Source organism: Myxine glutinosa, chromosome 5 (assembly GCF_964187855.1).
Source record: "Myxine glutinosa chromosome 5, kmMyxGlut1.1, whole genome shotgun sequence".
NCBI classification, from domain to species: domain Eukaryota; kingdom Metazoa; phylum Chordata; class Myxini; order Myxiniformes; family Myxinidae; genus Myxine; species Myxine glutinosa.
In genome coordinates, this window is record NC_136265.1 from 191,199,778 (window position 1) to 191,219,433 (window position 19,656).

A 19,656-nucleotide genomic window follows, 5' to 3' on the forward strand; every position below is an offset into this window, starting at 1 on the left:
GCGATATGCTCCGCAGGTTGGTCGAAGCGATGAAGAGAAGGACAAGTTCTGGTGTGCGATAGAGAAGCTGATGGAAAACGTGAAAGATGAGGAAGTTGTTGTGGTGGGAGGAGATCTGAATGGACATGTGGGAAGGAGTATGGATGGTTTTGAGGGAGTTCATGGGGGTTACGGATATGGTGTGAGAAATGGAGAAGGTGAAAGGATTTTGGAGTTTGCTGATGGAGCTGATTTGTTGATTTGTAATACTCAGTTCCAGAAAGAGGACAATAAGCTTGTTACATACACGTCAGGTGGGTCGACGACAACCGTTGACTACCTGATGGTGCGTAGGCGAGATAGGGGGCACCTCCGGGACACAAAGGTGATCCCGGGGGAGGAGGCTGTTTCACAGCACCACTTGGTTGTCTGCGACATAAGGGTGAAAGGTGCGAGGCGAGCTCGGCGGGTGAAGTACCAACCAAGAATGAAGGTGTGGAGGTTGAAAGAGGTGACAGTAAGGGAGGCATTAAAAGAGAGGCTGAGTAGGGGAGAGGATGATGTGGTTGAGCTTGAAAGTGGTTGGATGTCAATGAAAGCTAGTCTGTTGGGAGCCGTTGGTGAGGTATGTGGATGGACAAAAGGACCACCGAGGCACTCGGAAACATGGTGGTGGGATGATGAAGTTGGAAAGAGGATTGACGAGAAGAGGAAGAAGTTCAAGGAGTGGCAGAAGGCGAAGGGTATGGGAGCAGAAACAGCAGAGCATGAAAGTTATAAGGCAGCCAGGAAGGCTGCAAAGTTCAACGTTCACCAAGAGCTTTCCAATCATCATTTTCACCATCATCAACCTTCCACTCACTCTAGTCACACTCACCACACTGTCTACAAACTCCTGAGAAAACAGGACACCAACACCATTCACGCCCTCCGGGCACCCTTGCCACACAAACTTGTATTTCTGTCCCTGCCTACCCTTCACCATTCTCACACCACTTCCCTTCCATCTCGTCTCCTGCACACAACATATGTCCACTCTTCTTCTGACCAATACTTCCACCACTTCTCCTGATCTCCCTGTCATTGTCCCTACATTCCATGTCCCAAACCTCAGAAACCGATCTCCACTTCGGGCTGCACCCTGCCCATATGTAGTTGTAATTGTCATGGTTCTCTTTTTGAGGCAATGTTTTTTTTAATGGCCGGATGCCCTTCCTGACGCCAACCCTCTTAGTCGTCTCTTACGACACGCAGGGATACGGTGTACCTATTCTGACCAGGGTACACACTGGGAAATGTTTAAAACATGGAAATTCGGGTGGGGGGGCGGGGGGGGGGGCGGCGTCAGCATCACGGCTGCGGTTTAAACATATTCCAACAATATCCAAACAGAACCATGAAAACCATGAAAAACAATCTGGGAAAAGTCTCCAAGCGAGAACGTGGATTTGAGAAAGAAGGAGCAGAGGCGGAAGAAAAACGAGATACAGGGGCGGGGCACAAGTCGAGACGAGGAGGAGAGCGAACAAGCAACGTGTCCGGGAGGAGAGAAAGAATCAATATAGAATTCTTTGTCTCGGGAGGTGAGGTGAGGGGGAGAAAATAAAATAAAAGAAACAAGCAATACAGCGAAGGAAAGAACCCAAATCGACAAAACACCGACGGGGGGAGGGAAGCCCCAAGTTACCAGGCCGCGCACGAGGTACGACCCAGAAAACGATTAACTACACACAAGTTTGTACGAATTACAAACCAATACCAACCAGAAACACACAATAACACGTACACAGCAAAATAACCAGTGGAAATTTGACAAAGACAAGAATGGGAAAACACTTAAACTTCAATGCCGTGGAGAGCTCGAAGTACGCTTCACTCGCCTGAGGAACCGGAAGCCAGAAGCCGGAGATCGAAGAACGAATAAACAAATAAGAACAACGAATAAACGAATAAGAACAACGAATAAGAACAGAGGAGGAAATATATATATATTTTTACGCGGCACGAATTAACCGACGATTTTGTATACAGGTATGAAAAATTAACACCGAGAATCTTACTAAGGACACACTATAGGTACACACACCGAAAGATAAATACAGTTTCGACAAAAACACAATTGTGAAAAATTACTTAACTTCGAAAGCGTGAGCGCATGGACAGCTTCGAAAAGACGTGATGAAAAGACGTGATGGACCGCTTCGAAAAGGTTACGTTTTGTATCCAAGCTTTGTTTACAATCTGGATTCGGACCTGAACCAAAATCGAATTGGCTTGTTTGTGTCACCCCTACCTGACTCATCCACCTAGTTTTGTCATAATCCATCCACAACTTTTTCAAATATCATGCTATATATCGTTTTTGGTCCTATCGATCAATGGTGAGGAATTTAAAAATTCTGGTATCCATTTTGGGATCTGGATCTCCACTAAAATCAAACCGATTTGTCCTAGTCACACAGTCAACCTCTCCAGCAAGAAATGGCACATCACCAAAACGGAATATACACCTGTCATCCTGGTGCGTCACAGGAAAGGCGATGCATCACTAAGTGTGCCATCTGTTGGACAAGACGATAAGCCGGGGGTCAAGTCTGCTAGCATTCGCTAGACATTAAAGATCCGAAGGCGTCTCTCAAAAGTACACCTGTACGTGCTCGTTCCATCGACAAATTCCAAATTTCTTCCCTAATTTAGACGGTGGCCTGAGAGTCACTTTACCTTTTGTTGACTATTCAATGTCACTTTCTCTGAAAATTACGGCACCCTCCGATATGATCCTGACCAGCAGCCAAATACTGTATAACAATGAATGGATGACCTTATACATACATACCAAATGAAATATTATATATATATATATATATATATATATATAATGAATGGATGACCTTGTGATGATACTCATATAATTAACCAGCACTCTTTAACATGTTTTATGATGTTTGATGAAAGCACCAATAACCAACAGCCTTTCTGGGCCGAATGATAGTGTTCAAATGAAAATAACATTCAACGGGGTCAGGTGACACTAATTATGCCATTAGTAAATTGAATTCGATGAGATAAACAGCTCATCTTTGGTTTCAAATCAACAGTCATGATCGTGACTCGACTCCACAATGCAACACAATGCAATGCATTTGAATTTGGCAAATTGTACAGAATCTTGTCCTGAGCGCACAGGCGATTTGGTGAGGAATCTTAAGGAGATGTAGGAGGTTGGTATACATACATACATACATACATACATACATACATACATACATACATACATATATACATACATACATGCATACATACATACAAACATACATACACACAAAAATATATACGTACATAATACAAACATACATACATACGAAAATATATACATACATACATAATACAAACATACAAACATACATACATACAAAAATATATACATACATAATACAAACATACATACATACAAAAATATATACATACAAATATACATAGAACTAGAACGCCACTCAGTAGAGCGCATACTCCCGCCGTGGGTCAAGTTGGAATAGTACGATTTCACAAAAGTTTGAGGGAGTAGTTCAGTGACAACACAAGACAAGACAACACAAGACAAGACACTGCACAGATATATATACAGTCACGTGAAAATGTAAGCACACCCCATGTAAAGTTTTGACTTTTTCAACCTATTTCAACATACAGCTATTTGATCTTCATTTCAACAATATTGATAGACTAGCCGAAACCCGTGGAACATCCACGGAAGGGAGGATGTGGTGTATGGATAGAGTGTACCATTATGGATGGCATCGGGGAGTGCTCATGGGATCTTCTTCTTCCGTTAAGCTCCAATTTTTTCTCTTTAAGTTAAGTCCAATCAGTCCTCTCTGCTCGAAGTGTTCAGGCCATGCCTTCCCGCTCATACTTTTATTTCCGTTCGGTGTAGAAAGAGATTGACATATCGTTCGTCTGTTTTCAGCTCGTTATCTTTAAGCTTCCTTACGTCTCGCCACCTGCTACACCTCTCTGAGTTACGAGGATTTATGCAACGCACCCCGAGTATCGCAACGTCGCTCCATTTAACTTTATTAAAATGACGATAAAGACGTTTCCTTATATATCCTAATTTAAAATGTTCAAGGGAATAAAAAGACCATTTGGTTCACACCACTCGACTGTCCAATCAGCGGACAGCTCGCTTCGCCTTCGCCCAGCAGACGCCAATACGATGGCGTCGTAAGATGGCGTCGTATCGGCAGTTAATCGGATGCTTTTGGGCCCCAACGTCGGCTAATTCAGATTTTTCGAGTATGGCTGTATGTGATAAACAAAGAGCGCGGTTCGTAGATCGTAAATCCATTAGTGTCGTGGGCATCGGGTCATTGGGTGCGGCGTAAAAGGGATAACAAAGTCGAGTCCTTACGCTATTATTATAGAGATAAAGGTGATATTGTAGCGGTTACCGCTGGATGTACATAATCGCCTTGCACCGGCCAGAACACGGCCAGACGCGCCTCTCCCGGGCATGCCCGGACTCACTGTTCCCGGGCACGCCCGAACCTCCCGGGCACGCCCGGTCTCGTCTTTCCCGGGCATGCCCGCTCTCGCCTTTCCAGGGCTCGCCCAGAGCGTCCGGGCATGCCCGCTATCGCCTTTCCAGGGCTCGCCCAGAGCGTCCGGGCATGCCCGCTATCGCCTTTCCAGGGCACGCCCAGAGCGTCCGGGCATGCCCGCTATCGCCTTTCCAGGGCTCGCCCAGAGCGTCCGGGCATGCCCGCTATCGCCTTTCCAGTGCTCGCCCAGAGCGCCCGGGCACGCCCAGCCTCGACTTGCCAGGCCGCAGCCAAACACGCCCGGGCAGGTCCAGACTCGCCTTTCCAAGGCTCGCCCTTGATACCCGGGCATGCCCGGTATAGCTTTTGCCGGGCAAACTTCCCGACATAAATGTGTATATATATTGTTGCCCGAAAAACGGTCTTGTCAGAATACCTGAGCTGTTTTGTTTCAATAAAGCAACTCGGACGAATTCCGTCTTTGGTCGCGTCAATTCTTTCGACTCGCGTTGGAGAGCAGTTCCTTCATTGGTGACCTACCGACATGGATACGGCAGTGACGCTTAAACTGCCTACCTTCTGGGAGACTCACGCGGCTGTTTGGTTCGCCCAGGCGGACTCCCAGTTCGCCCTGCGAGGCATCACCGCGGACGACACCCGCTTCCACCATGTTGTGGCGGCGCTCGGTTCTGCCACCGCGACCCGCGCCTTGAGCCTCCTCCAGCACCCGCCGGCTGCTGACAAATACGACGCGCTGAAGACGCTCCTCCTCGGCGCTTTCGCCCTCTCACCGGCAGCACGCGCACGGCGCCTGCTTGACCTGCCCGAGCTCGGCGACACGCGCCCGTCCGAGCGCATGGACTATATGCTCTCGTTGCTCGGCGAGCACTCTCCGGCATTCCTGTTCCGGGAGCTGTTCCTCCGTCAGCTGCCTAACCCGGTACGCCTCGCCCTGGCTGGCACGTTGATCACGGATTCCCGTGCCCTCGCCAGGGAAGCCGATAAGATCTCCTCGGCGGGCCAGCACATCGGCGCGGTTACCTGGAGCCCGCCGCCGTCCGAGGCGACGCCCACGACGCCCGAGCGCCCTGCGCGGTTGGAGGTCGAACTGCCGGTGCAACTGGCGGCCGCCACGCCGCACCGCCCGCTTCCGACACGACGGCCGGGGCCTCCACCTGACCGGGCGTGGTGTTATTACCACGCCAGGTTCGGACACAAGGCTCGGACGTGCCGGCCCCCGTGCACTTTCGGCAGGTCGGGAAACGGCCGGGCCGGCGTTCATTCCCAGCCATGAGCGCCGGCCACTCGGGCAACTTGCTGTTTATTCGGGACAAAGCGTCTGGACGGCGTTTCCTGTGCGACACCGGCGCCCAACTGAGCGCCATACCTGCCTCTGAGCAGGACAGTCTGGACGCAGTTTGCGGCCCCTCTTTGGTCGCTGCTAATGGCTCGGCCATACGCACTTTCGGCCCACGCGTCGTCACCCTCTGCTTCGGCAGCCAGCGCTTTCAATGGACTTTTGTTACCGCCAGCGTCCCCGTGGCTTTGCTGGGCGCCGACTTCCTCTGCGCGCACGGGCTGCTGGTCGACGTCAAACGACGTCGCCTTGTCCACGCCGAGACCTTCAGCTCCCTGGCGTGCACAATGAGCAGCTCCGCGCCGACCGAACTGGCATGCGCCCTCCCGGCAACGAACGAGTTCGCTCGCCTGCTCGTGGAATTCCCGGCCCTCACGCGGCCGACGTTTTCGGCCGTCGCGGTGCGGCACGGGATCGAGCACCACATACCCACTAAGGGCCCGCCGGTCACGCCAGGGCCCGCCGCCTCGACCCAGCCAAGCTCGCCGTGGCAAAGGCCGAATTCGACGCGTTGGAGCACCTCGGCATCGTGCGGCGCTCCGACAGCGCGTGGGCCTCGCCACTGCACATCATGCCAAAGCCGGGGGGTGGATGGCGCCCGTGTGGCGACTACCGCCGTCTCAATGACGCTACCACCCCCGACAGGTACCCGATCCCGCATATTCAGGACTTTTCCGCCCGTTTGGCGGGACGGGTCATCTTTTCGAAAATTGACCTGATACGGGGCTACCACCAGGTACCTGTCCGGGCAGCCGACGTCCCGAAGACGGCCGTCATCATGCCGTTCGGCCTGTTCGAATTTTTGCGGATGCCGTTTGGCCTCAAGAACGCGGCCCAGGCGTTCCAGCGCTTGATGGACGGCGTGCTGCGCGACCTGCCGTTTCTTTTCGTCTATCTGGACGACATCCTCGTCGCCAGCACGTCCCGCGCCGAGCACCTCCTCCACCTCCGAACACTGTTCGGTCGCCTCAGCGAGCACGGCTTAATTGTCAACCCGGTCAAATGCCACTTCGGCGCGACGACCGTTGACTTTTTGGGCCACCGCATCACCAAGACCGGGGCCGTGCCGCTGCCGACCAAGGTCGAGGCCATCACCACGTTCCCGCGTCCCCGTTCCATCAAGGCCCTCCAAGAGTTCCTCGGCATGGTGAATTTTTATCACCGATTCGTGCCCCGCGCTGCTCAGCTCATGCGGCCCCTTTACGAGGCCCTCCGGGGCAAGCCGGCCAAGCATGACATTGTTTGGTCCGCGGCCATGGACGCGGCCTTCGCCAGTGCCAAACGGGCCCTCGCCGACGCAACGCTGCTGGCTCACCCGGTGCTCAACGCGCCCATCGCCCTCACTACGGACGCCTCCAACTACGCGGTGGGCGCCGTCCATGAGCAATGGGTGGACGGGGTTTGGCAGCCACTCGCTTTTTTCAGCCGGCAACTCCGGCCGAACGAGTTAAACTACAGCACGTTCGACCGCGAGCTGCTCGGGCTATTCCTGGCCGTTCGCCATTTCCGACACCTCCTGGAGGGCCGCCCGTTCACGGCTTTCGTCGACCACAAGCCGTTGGTCTATGCAATGGCTAAGGTCACGGAGCCGTGGTCGGCCCGCCAGCAGCGCCACCTCTCCGCCGTGTCGGAGTTCACCACGGACATCCAGCACGTCGCCGGCAAAGACAACGCCGTGGCCGACTGCCTTTCGCGGGCCAGCGCGAACGCGGTCCACCTCGGCGTGGACTTCACGCTCATGGCGGCCGACCAGACCACCGACGCCTCGGTGCAGGCACTCCGCGTGGCGGACACGGGCCTCCGCCTGGCCGACATCCCCTTCGCGGGCACCGTCCTGCTCTGCGACGTCTCCCAGGGCCAGCCTCGCCCCATCGTGCCCGTTTCCTGGCAGCGCCGCATCTTCGCCTCCATCCACGGCCTTTCTCACCCGGGCCGGAAAGCTTCTCAGAAGCTGGTGTCGGCGCGTTTCGTCTGGCACGGTCTTCGACGAAACATCCGCGACTGGGCCAACGCCTGCACGGCCTGCCAGCGAGCCAAGGTCCACCGCCACACCCAGGCCCCGCTGGCACCTTTCGCCGTGCCTGAACGGCGTTTCGACCACGTCCACGTGGACCTGGTGGGTCCCCTGCCCCCCTCGCGGGGGTTCACCCACCTGCTCACCATGGTGGACAGGACCACCAGGTGGCCGGAGGCCGTGCCCCTCACCTCCACCACCACCGCCGACGTGGCGCAGGCGTTCATCGCCACCTGGGTCGCGCGCTTCGGCGCACCATCGGACATCTCGTCCGACCGCGGCCCACAGTTCACGTCTGAGCTTTGGGGCGCGGTCGCCCGTTTGTTGGGGGTCACGCTGCACCGCACCACGGCCTACCACCCCCAAGCCAATGGGTTGTGCGAGCGGTTTCACCGCTCCATGAAGGCCGCACTCATGGCCGGCCTTCAGGACGACGGTTGGGCCGACCGGCTGCCGTGGGTCCTTTTGGGCCTTCGCACGGCCCCCAAGGAAGACCTCCAGGCGTCCGCCGCCGAGCTCGTCTACGGCCAGCCACTCCGCGTCCCGGGCGAATTCGTGCCTGACGCTACCAGTCCCTGGTCCGCCGCTCGCCAGCGCTCGGACCTCCAGGAGGCCGCCCGACGATTTGCCCCCGTGCCGACGTCCCGCCACGGTGGCCCCCAGTCCTACGTCCCCCCGGCGCTTCGCACAGCGGAGTACGTCTTTGTGCGTCATGACGCGCACCGGGGGCCACTCCGGCCGCCGTACGACGGGCCCTTCCGGGTCCTGCGACGGGGCGACAAGTCTTTCATCGTCGACTTCGGCGGCAGGCCGGACCGGATTTCTGTGGACCGCCTCAAACCGGCGCACATGGACGTCCAGCGACCACCACGGTTGGCCCTTCCTCCGCGGCGAGGCCGCCCCCCGTCCACAGTTCCCCCCGCTCGACCACCCACCACCACGTCAGACCCCTCCCCACGACCCTCCAGGGGTCGCTTCGGCCGGGTCATCCGGGCCCCCCTTAAATTGACCCTGCCAGTGCAGGTCGATTCTGGAGGGGCGTGTGTAGCGGTTACCGCTGGATGTACATAATCGCCTTGCACCGGCCAGAACACGGCCAGACGCGCCTCTCCCGGGCATGCCCGGACTCACTGTTCCCGGGCACGCCCGAACCTCCCGGGCACGCCCGGTCTCGTCTTTCCCGGGCATGCCTGCTCTCGCCTTTCCAGGGCTCGCCCAGAGCGTCCGGGCATGCCCGCTATTGCCTTTCCAGGGCTCGCCCAGAGCGTCCGGGCATGCCCGCTATCGCCTTTCCAGGGCACGCCCAGAGCGTCTGGGCATGCCCGCTATCGCCTTTCCAGGGCTCACCCAGAGCGTCCGGGCATGCCCGCTATCGCCTTTCCAGTGCTCGCCCAGAGCGCCCGGGCACGCCCAGCCTCGACTTGCCAGGCCGCAGCCCAACACGCCCGGGCAGGTCCAGACTCGCCTTTCCAAGGCTCGCCCTTGATACCCGGGCATGCCCGGTATAGCTTTTGCCGGGCAAACTTCCCGACATAAATGTGTATATATATTGTTGCCCGAAAAACGGGCTTGTCAGAATACCTGAGCTGTTTTGTTTCAATAAAGCAACTCGGACGAATTCCGTCTTTGGTCGCGTCAATTCTTTCGACTCGCGTTGGAGCGCAGTTCCTTCAATATAATATAACAAATATCATGAAACATTTACATTTTGTAGTCAATTGTATAATTTAAATAAACATAAATGCAAATTTTGCATGTGGAAAAAGTAAGTACACCCCATGAAATGTTTTTTATCTTTTTAACATATGTGGACATATCAATATTTGATCTTCATTTAAACAGTATCTATCGATAAAGGTGATCTAATTGAACAAAAAACAATGATATATTGACTTTGCAATAATTTATTCAACAAAAAATTGTTGCACAGCTCGTTTCAAATCCCCCCACAACATCTCGATGGGATTTAGATCCGGGCTTTGACTTGGCCATTCCAGAACCCTCCATTTCTTACTTTTCAGCCATTCCTTGGTGGATTTACTGGTATGTTTAGGGTCATTGTCATGTTGCAAGGTCCACCTTCGGTTGAGCTTCAACTTTCCGACAGATGGCCTCACATTATCCTCAGGCACCCTCTGGTACAATGAAGAATTCATAGTGGATTCGATGATGGTGAGCTGCCCAGGCCCTGATGCAGCAAAGCTGCCCCAAACCATAATATTTCCACCACCATGCTTTACAGTTGGTATCAGGTTCTTGTGGTCAAATGCTGTCTTTGGTTTTCGCCAAACATGTCTTCTGGTACTGTGGCCAAATAGCTCTACCTTTGACTCATCTGTCCAGAGCACATTGTTCCAGAAGTGCTGGTCTTTGCCTCGGTGTTCATTGGCAAACTTTAGTCTTGCCCTGATGTTCTTTCTGGACAGCAAAGGTTTCCTCCTGGCACACCTCCCATGTAGATCAAATTTGTGCATCCTCTTTCTCATGGTAGACTCGTGCACTTTGACATCAACAGTGGCAAGAGCTACCTGTAGGTCCCGTGATGACATTCTGGGGTTCTTAGAGACTTCTTTCAGCATCTTGCGGTCTGCTCTCGGGCTGAACTTGCTGGGGCGGCCTGGCATGAACAAGTTGGCAGTTGTTTGGAATCTTCTCCACTTGTAGAGGATCTTCCGGATAGTCGAATGATTGATGTCAAATTGTTTGGCGATCTTTTTAAATCCCTTCCCAGACTCGTAGGCATCTATAACCTTCTTTCTGAAGGCCTCAGATAGCTCTTTTGATCTAGGCATGGTGACGCCGCACACTTCAACAACAAAGAGCAAACCAAACTAAATGTCTAAGGTTTAAATATGACAGGTTCCTCCAAGATCCTCTCTAACGATGTTCTAATCATTTGCACCTGAGCTGGTGCACCTGATTCTAATTTTAGGTATTTGAAGTAGTGATAAATGTCGGGGTGTACTTACTTTTTCCACATGCGAAATTTGCATTTATGTTTATTTAAATTATACAATGGACTACAAAATGTAAATGTTTCATGATATTTGTTATATTATATCACCATTATCTATCAATATTGTTGAAATGAAGATCAAATAGCTGTATGTTGTGTTATGGATTCGTCACTTCCGTTGTTGTGGTTTTCATCCACTTTAAACATTTTTGATTCCATGTACTATTATTGTTGTCGTTTAAGGGAAATAGATATTGCTATTTTCAAAAGGTAAAAAAGTTAATGTTTTAAATGAAATGACTCAAAGAAACCTTGCTCGACGCACAAAACGCGCGAGTCAAAATGGCCAACGGCCCGTTCTCGAGACGTAACGGCCCAACAATGATTCTCTCCGGAATCGATCGCAAAACCTGACACGCAGGTTAATCTGTCACAGCGATAACCACTCTGTCGCAGGAATCCCTTTCCTGGGAAACCCAAAGTTCACTCGTGACTCTTGCTCGCCAACGTTCGCTCCAAACCGCAAAGTAACTATGCTTCTTGTCCGACTCCACTTGCTCCGCCTTCTTTTCTCTTCTTCCTCTTCGTCGTCCGGTTCCCGATCTGGTTTCCGGTTTCTTTTAACTCTAACTTTTTCACCTTTTGAAAACAGTTCATAAACAATAAACCTTTTGAAAACAATAATAGTACATGGAATAAAAAATGTTTACAGTGGATGAAAACCACAACAACGGAAGTGACGAATCCGTAACAATACATACAAACAAACATACATACAAACAAACACACAAACATACATACATGCATACATACAAACAAACATACATATATACATACGCAGGGTAGTCCAAAACGATGTGCAATTTTCAAACATTCTTCCTACAGTATTAAGGCAACATTCCCGTAGGGCAACGCCGTCTGGAACGGCGTTTATCTGTCCGTCCAGTGTATTATGTATGCTTGTCCCTCACAAAAGTCCACCAATCAGAGCTGAGAATCCGGTCACATAACAGGGGGATGAATTTAGTAACCATTACATTTGCGTTTAGGAACGTTTTGAGGTCCCAGCGGGTGTCATAAGGTAGGTAGGGAGGTTTCATAAATTCCTCAATAAAATTATGATTTTGAAATGTGATCAACACGGACCTTGCTCCCGAATCAGGAAGTGAACAGATGATAACGGTTCGCCGATTTGATATCTCAATACAGCCGTGATTTAACATTATATTTTGATATAGTAATGCCATAGAATATAAATTTGTGATTGGAATGATGAATGATGCTGTTTGGAATGAAAATATAGAGATATTGAGGGTAAAGCAGAATGAGTAAATGATGTAAGGGTTTCCATCCGTGACATTCGCGGATTCCCCATTTGCAGTTTCGCCATTGACTGGATATAACAACATTCAGACTGGGTCCGTTTTTTGTCCAAGTTCTTCACGAACCTGCTCTAATACCTGACGTTCGACTAAAGGTGGCACAGAGATGTGGTGTTTATTGAATTTTTCTAATACTTATATTATTTGCTAACTGGTATCCCCACTCAGGTCATACTATCCTCCGCAACTATAGTTAGACCCGGCTACGCCATTGTTTAGACTATCGTTCTTGTTTATCACTAACTTGCATACATTATTTACACTCTGGGAAGACAACTTAGCCAGTAAACCTGCACGCATTGGCTTGCACTTTTCTAGAGATACCGCGACATCTTTAACGTTCACAATGAAACTGCATATGGACCAGTTTTATGTGCAGGCCGGTGTTACGTCCCCATAAAAAGTACAAAGTGCTCCAATATCCCATTATTAGTATTCCTCTCCAACCAGAGATCAAACTCGGACTGGACGTGCTGAATGGTGAGCATGTTGTGACGTGGACAACCCTGAAACGATCATTCATCTTACAAAGTTTTAGGTCTTACACGAGCCTCGATCTTGTATCCAAAAATAAATAAATAATAATTTCATTATTTCGTGTTACCTGCTCATCGGCTTTGGGTGATTTGTCCCATTGTGTCTTATCCACACCTCATTAACCCAACATACAACTTTACATTCATCGTACATACCAATACAAAAATAACTAACATGAATAAATAAAGTATTCTCATAAAAAGGGGAAACCGTCCAGTCGTCCAAAGAGATGATGTACACACATTTTGATTGAAGTTTGAAAAAGGGGTAAGCAAGTTACATGTTCATATAATTGGTCCAGGTAATTACAATTAATTTAGCTCCTCTTTTTACCTCCGCCGCAGAAGGCGAATGGAGGTTATGTTTTCACCCCTGTCTGTTTGTCTATTTCTCTGTCTGTCTGTCTGTGAACAAGATATCTCAAAAAGTTGTGGACGGATTCGGACGAAATTTGGTGGAGAGGTATTGTATGTGACAAGGACTAAATTATTAGATTTTGGTAAAGATTCGGATCCGGATACTAGAATTTTTAAGTGATTCTTCACCATTGGGAGATAGGGCCAAAAACGATACATGGCAGGATATCTCAAAAAGTTATGGATTGATTTGGACGAAAAATTGTGAACAGGTTGGGTGTGTGACATGGACTAATCGATTCGATTTTGGTGAATATCTGAATATGGATTCGGATACGAGAATTATTTAATTTTAAGTGATTCTTCAACATTGAGAGATCGGGCGAAAACCGATATATAACATATTTCAAAACGTTATGGACGAGTTATGACTAAACTAGGTGGATGAGTTAGTTTGGTGACAAGAACAAGCCGATGAGGTTTTGGTTCAGGTCTGAATCCAGATCCGGCCTATCAGTGGATACAAAACAAACTGTTCAGCCTGGCGGAGATATGCGCTCTACCGAGTGCCGTTGTAGTTGTGCCTGCAACAACTTCATATTTTGTTCTCCTTCAATAAAGCTTCCAAAAATGGGGGGCTAAGATAATCATAATTAGTGTTTGATAACTATGAAGAGGTAAGTTACCCCCCAACCCATCTACCACCCACTTTTACATCTTTAAAATGAAGGGCCAGATTATCCTGATTGCATGAATATTAAACATCAAGTATAAACTTGGCTTTGTAGATATCATGACCTTAATATGGTTACACTATTTTTTTTATTTATAAATCTCACTCTTCCATGAGCCTCGACCTTGCATACAAAATAAATAACTTGGCTGTATTTTAATGCCATTGTTTTGTGCAGATAGATGCAATAGAACCTCTCATTGGATAATTCACCAGCAGTAAAATATCAAAAGAACCTCGGATTACACTACAAGGGCTGATTCTCGTTGTGTGATCTCCAAATGACATTATCAGCCTTGCTTTGGCGTGTTTTTGCAAGCATTTCTTAACGCATAATGTCCGACCAAGTCCTGCGAGTGAGTGCTGGTAATGTGTCCCAACAATTAAGGAAAAGTTTGGATGTAAAAATGCATGTCATCAGGTGTGTGTATGTGGGTGAACGTCAGGTAGATATTGGTCGGACCTTGGGTTTGAGTACATCAACTGTTAGATCCATTCTTAGTCCACCCTGGCCTTCTCCAAGAAGCCTGCCGTTTTCAAGAGGGTTGAGCCACAGCCTGGCCCATCCTCCCGGGAGTAGCTCCGCCACAAGCTCCGACCAAATGCAAGGTCTTATGCCAGTTCCAACTGAATGCACTGGAGAGCACGTAACTTATTGTATTTTCTAATACCAATACCTATCATTCAAAAAGATTATTTTATGTCTCTGCCGACGGCCAGAAGTATTACATTTTTCGGGTTGTCCATCCGGCTGTCCGTCCGGCTGTCCGTTCGTCCGTGATTGGTTTTCGTTACTGTGATAACTAGAAAACGGCTGAAGGGATTTAAATCAAACTTACATCAATCATGTACGATGATGTAAAGATTCACCAATTCGCTTTTGGGGTCAAGAGGTCAAAGGTCAGAGGTCCGGTTAGGTAAAAATTCTGTAACCGAGCTAACTTGTGAACCAGTGATGGGATTTTGACCAAACTTGGTATAAGTATATTTCATGATGCAAACACGAACCAATTAGATTTTGGCATCAAAGGTCAGAGGTCATTTTCGGTAAAAATGTGATACTTGAGAATTGCTGAAGGGATTTAAATCAAACTTGGTACAAGTATGTATAATGATGTAATAATGTGGGCGGAGGCATATTGGTCAAGGGTGCGACATCAAAGAGTGTTGTTCTAGTTATTTAGAAAATGCTTTAATATGTTTATCATGTGTACAGTATCATTATGAGTGCTATTACCGATACCCAAGTGAGCCCAGTGGCATGACCATAGTTAAGAAATCGTGCTGTCGGAAACATGTTGCAATGACCTCTTAGAGCGCTGTTTCTTATAGCACTAATTATAGTTTCTTATAGCACTTTTCTTATAGCACTCTAAGAGGTTGGAACGCATCCACAGCACTTTTAGACGTCTGAATGCACTCATAATAATAGAAGCAACACTAAACAAAAAAATGACTTCCTTCAGTCTTGCATTATAGAAGTGTATTCTGTTCTTTTTCAAAAAAAACAAAAAATAATAATCGCACACAATAAGGATTGACATGACTCGGTTATGGTACCTGATATGTCGAATGTGTGAGAGGATGGTGAGGAGGTGCGACAGGCGTCGGAACTGTTCAGGGGTGGCGAGACTCCGACGGGCGATGCATTTGACGAGTGTGTCTGTCGTCGCTTCCACGAGCTGCTGCACCTTCGCTCGACTTCCATCCTTCTCCGAAGTCGCTACCATCAGGCCTAAACACGTGAACATGAACTTATGATGTGTACAAATAAGATGATTCATCGAGTTACCTTCCTCAAAAATGACTACTCGTAATTTTACGACGCAGTATGGTACGAGCAGTCATTTCTTGAATAACAATTGTTTTGATTTTGGACTTTAGATGCACTTTTGAGTTTAATATGAATCTTAAAATAATGGAGAAAATTTTAATATAAATGTGTATATGTATATTTGTATGTATGTATGATTGTATGTATGTATGTATGAATGATTGTATGTATGATTGTGTGTATATATATATATATATATATATATGTATGAATGAATGTATGTATGTATATATATATATATATATATCTATATATATATATATATATATATATATATATCTATCTATCTATATATATATATATCTATATATATATATATATATATATATATATATATATATATATATATATATATATATATATATATATATATATATATATATATACAGTGAAACCTTGACTTACGAGTGCACCAACTTACGAGTTTTCCGAGATACGAGCCGTCGCTCGGGCGGTTTTTTGCTTTGAGATGCGAGCCGAGATCTGAGTTACGAGCTTACGCCACCCGCCACCAGGTGGGTTCCGGTCACGTGGTTATCTTGCCGTGCAAGCATCTCTGCCGTATATCGCTGCTGCTTTGTTTTCGCATTTTGGTTATTTTGGAAAATTTCTTAGTTTTAACCATGGGTCCTAAGAAATTGAGTGCCAAGGGCAGTACTGAGAAGAAGAAGAGGATGATGTGCTTGGATATAAAACACGCAATCGTCGAAAAACATGAGCGAGGTGTGCGTGTTGTCGACTTGGCGAGGCAGTACGATCGTAGTACTTCTACGATATGTACGATTTTGAAGCAGAAGGAGTCGATAAAGGCTATAACGCCAGCCAAGGGCGTTACGATTATTTCAAAGCTCCGGACCTCTGTCCATGAAGAGATGGAGAAGTTGTTGTTTGTGTGGTTGACGGAGAAGCAGCTCGCAGGAGATACCGTGACCGAGAGCATCATGTGTGAGAAGGCCCGAGACATTTACGGGGATTTGGTGCAGCAGACGGCGGGAACATCAACGGACGAGGCATCGGAAGAGTCATACAAAGCCAGTCGGGGATGGTTTGATAATTTTAAGAAGAGGACCGGCATTCACTCCGTCGTCAGGCATGGTGAGGCAGCAAGCTCGGATGTGAAGGCAGCTGAAGATTTTATTATAACTTTTGCCGAACTGATAGAAGCCGAACGATACATCCCCCAGCAAATCTTCAACTGTGACGAGACAGGGCTCTTCTGGAAAAAGATGCCGAGGAGGACGTATATAACGGCAGAGGAGAAGAGCATGCCAGGCCACAACTTGTTCAGAGTGCCGGCGATAGCTCGCCTTCTCTTTGTGGAAGACACGGTGAGATCCTTAACATCCAACAACTAATGGGACGCAAACGGGGCGCCCAGTTTAGCGGTACACACATTGATGAATCACCCTGCCTGTGAAACACCGACATGACAGGTTATAGCTGGGTCGGGATTCAAACCCAGGCTGGACAGTTTAGAGTCAAGTGTGCGTACCTCCAGTCCAGGCCATCCTGCCAACTTGTATGCTGCATACAGGTGAAATATAAAGCGCGAGATATTTTTATATATACTGTATATAAAAAAAAAAATTGGTGTGATTTTTGCGGGCTGGAACGGATTAATAGCATTTCAATGCATTTTAATGGGGAAATTTAATTTGAGAAACGAGCAAATTGAGTTACGAGCTCGGTCACAGAACGAATTAAACTCGTAAGTCAAGGTTTCACTGTATATATATATATAATGTTACACCTACGGATTTCGAGTCTACTACGAGAGGGATCCTCTGTTCCCCTCGGACTTAGACTCACCTGAGGCCACAGAGAACATATAACGTTGTGTCACGTTGGGTTCATAGGCAAACACGAACACCAATTAGTCAACCACGTGGTCCAGTGTCCTCCGTCTAATTGCCTCTTAACTGGAGGTCACGTGGCCTCCTGACCAGGGGACGCGCCCTCGGTTATGCACTAAAGTCATCTTGATTATATCTTGATTGGGGCGGCAGAGAAATCGCGAGTGCATACCAGACTTAGATGAGAGACAATCAATTGTGGAATTATAACCTTAGATTAACCCAGGTGCGGACAGTGTTGGACCAATCGAGGAAAGGACGGACACAGACAGATCGAAAGAGAATTCAATAAGAGAGGATTTATTACGTGCAGAAAACAATGGTATAATGTGAAGGCCATGCAGGGGGGAATTCAAGGATTTAATGTACAAACAACGGCAATGAAAATGAATCAAAAACGGGAATATGCAATCAAATGTGCAAGGGGAGCAGTTACAAGCAAGGTAGAGTGTAAGCGAGTACAGTAAAGAAAACAGATGAGGTGCAGAGCTTAACTCTAAGCCTTACCTACCGGCTATACACCAGACCCAATCAGTACCCAATCAGACATCCGCGGAAGGGAGATAAGCAAAGAAAGAGACAGAAGGACAAGGGTTATCTGCCTCTTGGCTCACCGAGCGGGGCCGTCGTGCCTCCACAAACTAAACACTAAGGGGGAGGGGTTACTTGGAAGAAGATTGAGTGTGATTGCATGTATTCCCGCTCTCCCGAGGGTTAGCCCCACCCAGGTGAGACCTCCATCACAAATTGTGCTCAGTTTGTCTTCCAACCACAGCACATGATGGGTCCTCCTCTATTAACATGTGCCAGTGTGTCGTGACGCTTACAGCTGTGGGGGCAAATGCCGCGAGCTCTTAGTTACTGGTGCGAGCAAATTAATGTCAAGGAGGGCTAATGGCCAATTAGTGCCTGCTTGTTCTGGTGGTTCACGGGGTTTGAAGAGGGAGAGTTTGTCCATTACCTCCGCTGTTCCATGGCCCTCTCCCCTCGACTTTCAAGTTGGTGGCGGTGTCTGTGATGAAGTTGTGGATATTGGGTTGTGGTGTTCTTGGGTCGGAGAGCAATGAACAGCGTGTATAATGACAATGCAATGTAAGCTAATGTGTGAAAAAAACCAGGGGGAAAATAAAGTGTGTCCTCATAAATGATGAAGTGTTTTGTATTTAATGCGTTGTCTAAAGGAAGATCAAGGTAGAAGTTTGGTCTTGACGCAACCTCCAAACTGGCTTTTGGCATGATAAGCTAATTAGTGCCCAGTGCATCACGAAGCTCATGCAATTTATAATTACTCCGAGAATATGGAGGGGTTAAAAGGGGGGGGGGGTGGGGGGGGGGGACCTCTCCATCCCTCATCAATGCATTCAAGTACAATCTACCAACTATACAAAGGGAAGGAACTACTCTGGTAAATAACTAACTACAGGACCTGTATGTTGGGTGCAATCAACAGTATAAATAAATATATATTGCTACGGTTTTGAGATGTGTACAGTGAGCTCAATAAAGGTTAAAGGTTGCCCCCCATAGATAGTCACACAAGCAACATGTAGCCTCATTTGTAGTATAGTTATGTCTTAGTATGTGTGAGAGTAGGCCCTTTCCAGTGGTAATCCTGCGTTGTGTAAAGACAGGAGAATAGGTCCTACTTTGGCAAACCATTCCACCTCTGTGGGCGCAATCCAGTTTGTTAAGCATTGGTTGTTCATTAGTCGAGCTAACACAAGGTAGGCCTAAAAAGGTGGGGGTGGCGTTGAGGTCGGGAGCGGCAGAGGCGATGACGGTAAGCATGAGCCACCAATCAGAGCTCCGAGGTGGTTGCGTCAGAGGGCGTGGTGAGAAGAGTCTGGTGAGTTACAGAAGGCTCGCGGGGCGGGGCTATATAACCTGATGCGCAAAGCCCTCAACAGGACTTGGAAAGGACTGGCAGAGGATAAGCGCGTTGTAAAGGACTTGCAGAGAGGGAGGACTTGAACGGGACTTGCAGGGGGAAGAGCACTTGCAGAGGAGAGGGAGAGGACTTGCATCACTCGCACTGTATGATCTTGACTATCGCTGGAGATACGCGGGCGCAGCCAGGGCGTTTATAACTTGCGCATTTCAGCGCAAGTGAACGT

The 19,656-nt window shown here is 48.5% G+C and overlaps 1 protein-coding gene across 1 annotated transcript in view; it reads right to left on the reverse strand.

The window, feature by feature from the left end:
• The window catches only part of LOC137426566 (estrogen receptor beta), a 348,041-nt gene that overhangs the window by 11,229 nt on the left and 317,156 nt on the right, over positions 1 to 19,656 (reverse strand). Inside the window, exon 7 of the mRNA XM_068115196.2 lies at positions 15,416 to 15,590. Within this exon, the coding sequence (XP_067971297.2) occupies positions 15,416 to 15,590 (175 nt within the window). The remainder of the gene's footprint in view (positions 1 to 15,415; positions 15,591 to 19,656) is intronic.